Source organism: Asparagus officinalis, chromosome 8, assembly GCF_001876935.1.
Source record: "Asparagus officinalis chromosome 8, Aspof.V1, whole genome shotgun sequence".
Lineage (NCBI taxonomy): Eukaryota > Viridiplantae > Streptophyta > Magnoliopsida > Asparagales > Asparagaceae > Asparagus > Asparagus officinalis.
The window spans coordinates 99,188,204-99,194,760 of record NC_033801.1 but is presented as its reverse complement, the minus strand read 5'-3'; the positions used below and the strand labels follow the sequence as shown (position 1 = coordinate 99,194,760).

The 6,557-nt window shown below is 39.5% G+C and overlaps 1 protein-coding gene across 1 annotated transcript; it reads right to left on the bottom strand.

The window, feature by feature from the left end:
* Nucleotides 2,924-6,557, bottom strand: LOC109819393 (peroxidase 42-like). The gene is made up of 4 exons (XM_020385107.1): nt 6,268-6,557; nt 5,917-6,105; nt 4,506-4,671; nt 2,924-3,612 (listed from the first exon to the last, which is right to left on the bottom strand). Exons 1-4 carry the CDS (start codon nt 6,499-6,501, stop codon nt 3,203-3,205), a joined length of 999 nt encoding a protein of 332 aa, XP_020240696.1. The 5' UTR covers nt 6,502-6,557; the 3' UTR covers nt 2,924-3,202.

Below are 6,557 nucleotides of genomic sequence, written 5' to 3'. Positions count from 1 at the left end.
TCGTGAATCGAGTTTAAAACTCTAGGAAGAGAAGTTGATTAACCGAAAAGTCGGTTATAAGCGAAGGATGAAGAAGATCTTGTTGCCGATCTCCAAAGCTCCAGAAATGTCTAAGGATCCTGTTGACCGAGGCCAATGAAGGTGGTGGCAAACCGGCCGCTGATTGTCCGCCCGAAAGATCAGGCCCGGCGAACTAAGTTGATTCTTAGTTATTTATAGGGGAATTAAGGGGTGTAACCAACGCTCGCTTAATTCGTCCTAAGTGGGCTAATGCGATGTAACCGCCCTTAAATCAGCTCCTGAGTGGAGTTGTGATCCCTCAGATCGTGGGAACGGTTTGAAACCGTTCACTTCGTGTTTGAACGAGTGCAAACTGCAGATCGACTGGGAGGGCATTTCGGCATGAATTCTGTGTCCCAAACGCAGTGTCTGGAAGCTTGAAACGCAGTGATGGAAGCTGCGTTTGCAATGCGGATGAAAGCTGCGTTTGCAGCTAGTATAGGTGAACTGGTGCGGTTCTGGAAGGTTAGCTGACTGGTCTTGGGCAAGCGGTTGAACTGGCATTTAGCTGGGCTGAATCTGAGGGCTGGCGTTCAACGCGATTTGGAGGCTGCGTTTGCAGCGATTTGAGATGCGTCTGGCATGCGCGATTAGAGCTGCGTCTGAGTGGACGATTTAGGCTGCGTTCGTGGCTTAGTGAACGCGGTGCGTCTTGATGCTGGCGCGGGAAGGACTTCCATGTCTTGATGTGGAAGAGACCATGCGGGAGGGTGGTGGGTGTAGTCTGTCTTTCTTTAAATCCGAATGGGTTTTTACAAGATTGCAGTCATTTTGTAATCTTTACTTTAGCTCTTTGATTATGCAAGGGAGTTGTCAGATTGTAACTCTCGATGTTGATGGTGTGAAGGCTGTTAAGACTAGAGCTGCTCAATCGGTTGTTGTGAAGGTTGTCCCATGATTGAACCTTCAGCGAATCTACAGTGAAGTCTTCAAATTGTAAGCCTTCTGGATAGTGCGTCAGATTGTAACTTCCATCATGGTGTTTGATGGGAGGGGTTGGTTGGTTTTTGATCGCGAAGCTACCTATGGTGTGATTTTTGACAGCCTATATATATATATATATATATATATATATATATATATATTATAGGGTATATATGGATTTAGTTACTTATTTATAATATATATATATATATATATATATATATATATATATATATATATATATATGAATGAGAAATAAATTAAATGGGTATGCTTTGGTACCAAGCAACAAAATTGAATTTGAACACTCCCACACTACCAAGCATCACTTTTTGTGCTTTGATACCAAGCATACCCATATTTCTCTCCCTCTCTCTCTCTCTCTCTTCCTATATTATATATATTATATTATACTATTACTATATATATTATATATATTACTATACAATATATATATAATATATATATACTAATATATATATGATAGATTCTATATACTATAATATTATAATATTATATATATATATATATATATTATATTATATATATATTATATATTATATTATTATATTACTATTATATTATATATAAATATATATTAATGAAATCTATCTATCTATATATATATATATATATATTAATTATTATTTTATATATATATAGTGTATATATATATATTATATATATATAATTATTTATACTATATATGATGAGAAATTATGATGTATGTTTAGCGGTATACCAAGCATAAATTTTCTGTGCTTGGTACTGACCGGTAACACAGTCTCCTCTTCACTCATTCAATAGGGGACCACATTCCCATGGTTGAGGCGTGCATGAGAATATGTAACCATCTTGACATGAGTGGAGGAGATTATGCCACTCACTACAGCACAACTTTTTGTTTGCGTATCCAACATTACCCATTTCTCTCTCTCTCTCTTCTTATTTATATATATATATCATATATATATATGGAAAAGTGAATCTAAGGTGACGCCCTAGGCTCCCACCTAATGACACGGCCTAGAATCATATCATTTCCTAAAAATTTTTTGCGATCCGCTCCGTTGAACTTGATCTACACGTTGTTAAACCCAAACATACCAATTTTGTGGTGAACCCGTTGTGTTTTGACCATTTGTTGAGCCGTGCAAAAAGTTCTATTCATTCGAAACCGTTAAAAGAACCCGTTGTGTTTTGACCATTTGTTGAGCCGTGCAAAAAGTTCTATTCATTCGAAACCGTTAAAATTGCAGCGAGTGGATAAAGGGTCAAAACACAACGGGTTCACCCCAAAATTGGTGTGTTTGGGTTTAAGAACGTGTAGATCAAGTTTAACGGAACGGATCGTAAAAAAATTTAGAAAATGATGTGATTCTAGGCCGCGTCCTTAGATGGGAGCCTAGGGTGTCACCTTAGATTCACTTTACATAAGCTTATCATAAGCTTATACAATTTACATAAGTAACTTATAGATTCACTTTACATAAGCTTATCATAAGCTTATACAATTTACATAAGTAACTTATATATAAGCTGCTGAAAATAATCGTTTAATAATCATATACTGGAACATGCTTCCAAAATAGTTAAAAAGTGTTTGGCAACGGTGTATTGATAAATACCCTTGACATAAATGAAATTTTAGAGGCTACAAAAATAGTGTGTGTGTTGAGGGGTATCATCATTCTTTAGGCTCTTGAGTGAGCTATAGGAGTTTACCCGGGGTTCATTGAGCATTGTGAAGTTAGTGACGGTTAAAAAGTTTCTTCTATTCGAAACTTGTATGAGTTGTAACGTATAATGAATTTCCTTCGTGAGAAACAGTGGAGTTAACTCGAGGAGCAACATGGCAACCCCTTATTTCTTATTACCAAATATGATTCACTAATTAATGATGTCGAAAAAACCATTTTCCATCCAGAAGCCTGAAAAATAAGCATCAACAAAAGCAACAGAGACAAATCATTAATTTCCACGTCGACACAACCCGCTACCGTCCGTTACATACATTACCAACCTCATTCCCCGGCCAACCCCCACAACTCAGCTAATACTCTCACCCAACCGCAACCGTCCATTACATACATTACCAACCTCACTCCCCAACCCCCACAACTCAGCTAGAAATAACCAAGCAACAAGCACCTAACAGAAGTGGACTGGGAACCACCTTATTATTGATCACATTCTCATAGTGCCACTAAACCCTAGCTCAATCATGCTTGTTAGCCACATTGCACTGCTTCCTGATCTCACCCTTCGATCCCGTCAACGGATTGTTCTCTGACAAGAGCGTGATCGCACGAGAAAACTCCTTGAAAAAATAATCCTGGCTCTTGGCCATCTTCTTAACGTACGGTCTGGTCCTTGAGTCGTGAGCCAGCTGGTGATCTACTAGGAGAAGACCCTTGTTGTCGAGGATGTTATTGTAGTAGTTGTTGTCGAGCTTCATGGGTGTCCCACGGTCGTTCCGGACGTATTGGACGGCCTTGGGGTCCGGGATCGCGTCCGGGCATTTCTTGAGCATGTGGGGGATGTGGTCTGGGTTCAACTCTGGGTCGACCTCCGGGTACAGACGGTGGACTAGCTTGACACAGTGGGTTCTGCCTACACTGTGTGCTCCTGTTATCAAGTAAAATGTTAGATTTTAACTCAATATGGAGCTGAGGGTAAGTTAGCAAATTAACGTCTATGTCTATATGTAAAAAACACCCAAGAGTAGATTAAACGTATTTAGATATTTATTTTATGATTATGATGGAAAACAAAGTCATACAGAATTAATAGAATCCATGGTCCAATTATTTAAGTAGATATATATGTGATCTTTCTCTTTCTACGCAATGCTCAATAGCTTTTGTCAAGATAAATGTGGACCTTTGTGACAGAACCACGTGTCCCCGTGACTAACTCCCAGAAAAGCTGACACATTTGTCGATTCATGCGCATTTGGATGCATCTATCCTTATTGCCAGCATTCGCCTGGGAAAAAAATTTAGCCAGTACCCTTGCAAAAATAAAGTGTCTTCTCTGAATGTAAAAGATATCAGAAGTTCTGATTAAAAAAAAAAGATATCAGAAGTTCAATTTTCTAAGACATACTTTTGTGTTGTAAAGAGTTTGTATTACTGTATTGTAGTGATATTTACTTGAAATCCGTTTTAAATACAACATTTGCTTTTATTTGAGTCTATAGCTAGACTTTACTCTGATATCACCTTCAGAGTTTCTGATATGAATATTACGCAATTTTGGAACATAGGCGTCCACATCTTTTTAAATGAGCTATAAGCGCATGCTTGGTGGAAGTTAAATGTGGGTTATCATATTGTTGAAGTTCTACTTTTTCTTCCTACATCAAAACTTTGAAGTTCATAGTGAAGATTGAAGATTGTAACATGTATTCTTATTGCTATTACTGCCACGGCATCAATTAATGAATGCGTCGAGATGCATCGTTATGGGATGCATGACGGATGGCATGGGGATGCGATGGGGATGATGTAATTACGTACCGAGGAGAGCCACAACCCCAGGGGTGTCGATGCCCATCGCACCAAACTTCGCCAACACCACAGACATGCTCTCGTTGTGGTCCGGGAGGTATTGCTCCAGCACCTCCGCCCTGCTCCTCCTCCCATCCCTCCTCCCTGTCTTTAGAGGAATGTGGGGCCCACCAAGCTAAAATACACCCACCAAACAAAGTAAAAAAAAACAAAAAACAAAAAAAGATGACTCTATATGCAAATCATATCATCCACAAACTAGTCAAAGACAAGCTGCACGAAAAACAAGGGCTGTAACTCTTAGTTGCGCTAAAATCCATTTGTGGGTTTCAATGTGTATTAGATAGGGTAGATCTAGGTCTAGGGTTAAAAAAAAAGAATATCTTATATATGTAGTAATTAGCTGGTATGTTTTTCCTTAAATCTTAGGGTAAACTATCTAGTGATCCCCCCCACCTCCCTCTTTCAGAGTATAGTTGGTATGTTTACATAACCTCAGAAATTAATTACTTCACAGATCTGACCTTGCCAGGCAAAATAACCCAGAATCAATACATTCTTTACATATGTATAGACTGAAAATATGAAAGGATAAAGACAGGTTTATACATTAATGTCATTTTATATGCGCAGTGAATTAAGGGGCTGTTTGGTTTGCCCAAAAATTATGGAAAATTAAGGGAAAAGGAAGAAAATGGAGAAAAAGTACAACTTGTTGTAAGTTTTTTATAACATTTTTTTTTTTTGTTTGGTTCACATCTTATGACCAAGAAAAATGATGATGTGCCAAATTCTTATAGAGAGCCGCTCTAAGGCACACCATCAACCACACTCCCTCTCTTTCTACAGTGTAAGGGGCCTCACATGTGATTTTTTTAAAAAATCACATGTGGGGCCCCCTACACTGTAGAGAGAGAGGGAGTGTGGTTGGTGGTGTGTCTTAGAGTGTGCCTCTATCATTTCTTATTCTTATATTGGTTGATGTGATCCACACTTTAAGACACTCATTTTATGTTTTTTATTGAGGAAATTGGAGAAAATTTTGTTTGATACTTCCTTATCTTCTTCATTTTTCTTTGATTTTAAGGAAAACAACCAAACAGGCCCTGAAAACAACCAAACAGGCCCTAAAATAAAGGATAAGCTCAGTCCGTCAACAGTCCTTCAATTACTTAAAGATCCCCTCCCAATTACATAATAAGAAAAGTTTTTCCCGTTTAGATTTCAACCAAGTCCTTTTTAGTTCTACCGGCACTCCATTGAATTACAATCTTCTCAGTTGTTTACAGCCGCATTTTGTATATATGAGAATCGCATAAAAATATATATATTTTCGCGCGCGCGCATGCAAACAAAGGCCTAAAAAAGCTAAAATATTTTTCAAGATGAGAAAGGGAGGAATGAAGGGGCCGGGTATTACCGCAACGATGCCCTCTCTAGCTGAGAGCACCAAAATGTCGGAGCAAGACACAACCTCAGGGCACTCCCGCTCCACGGCCTCCTTAATTGTATCCAAGTACCTAAAATTCCTCAGCCCGAAGCTCCTGTCGGTCTCCTTCTCTGAGAGCGACCTCCTCGTTGAGTCGAGCAGGAGTGACGCGTCACACGACTGGCCGATCGAGATCATTATCAAAAACATCAGTAATCGATCAGCAAAAGTTAATCACGAGCGAGGTCTGGTCCGGTTACTGTCAGTTAGATCGCTAGCTAGCGAGGGTGTTCCGGTCATTTTTATTCTGCTTAACAAATAAATAAATAAGTAAGTACGGACCTCCACGGCGCAATCGTGGAAGATGTTCCGCAGCCAGGAGAATGCGGTGTTCTTGTGCCTCTTGTAGAGCAATTTGACCTGCTCTCTGATTATGTCCTCAGCCTGAGGGCACGAGTCCCTGTAGAAGTTCATCACGAGGCCGGGCTCCTCTTCACCGGAGAAGGCTAGGGAGGAGGAGGAGAGGAGAGCGAAGAGGAAGAGGAGGCGGCGGCAGCTAGACGAACCCATTCTCATTAATTTCTCCAACTAATGATAACCAAGGGGAAGTGTGAGTTAGTGCGAGCTGATTA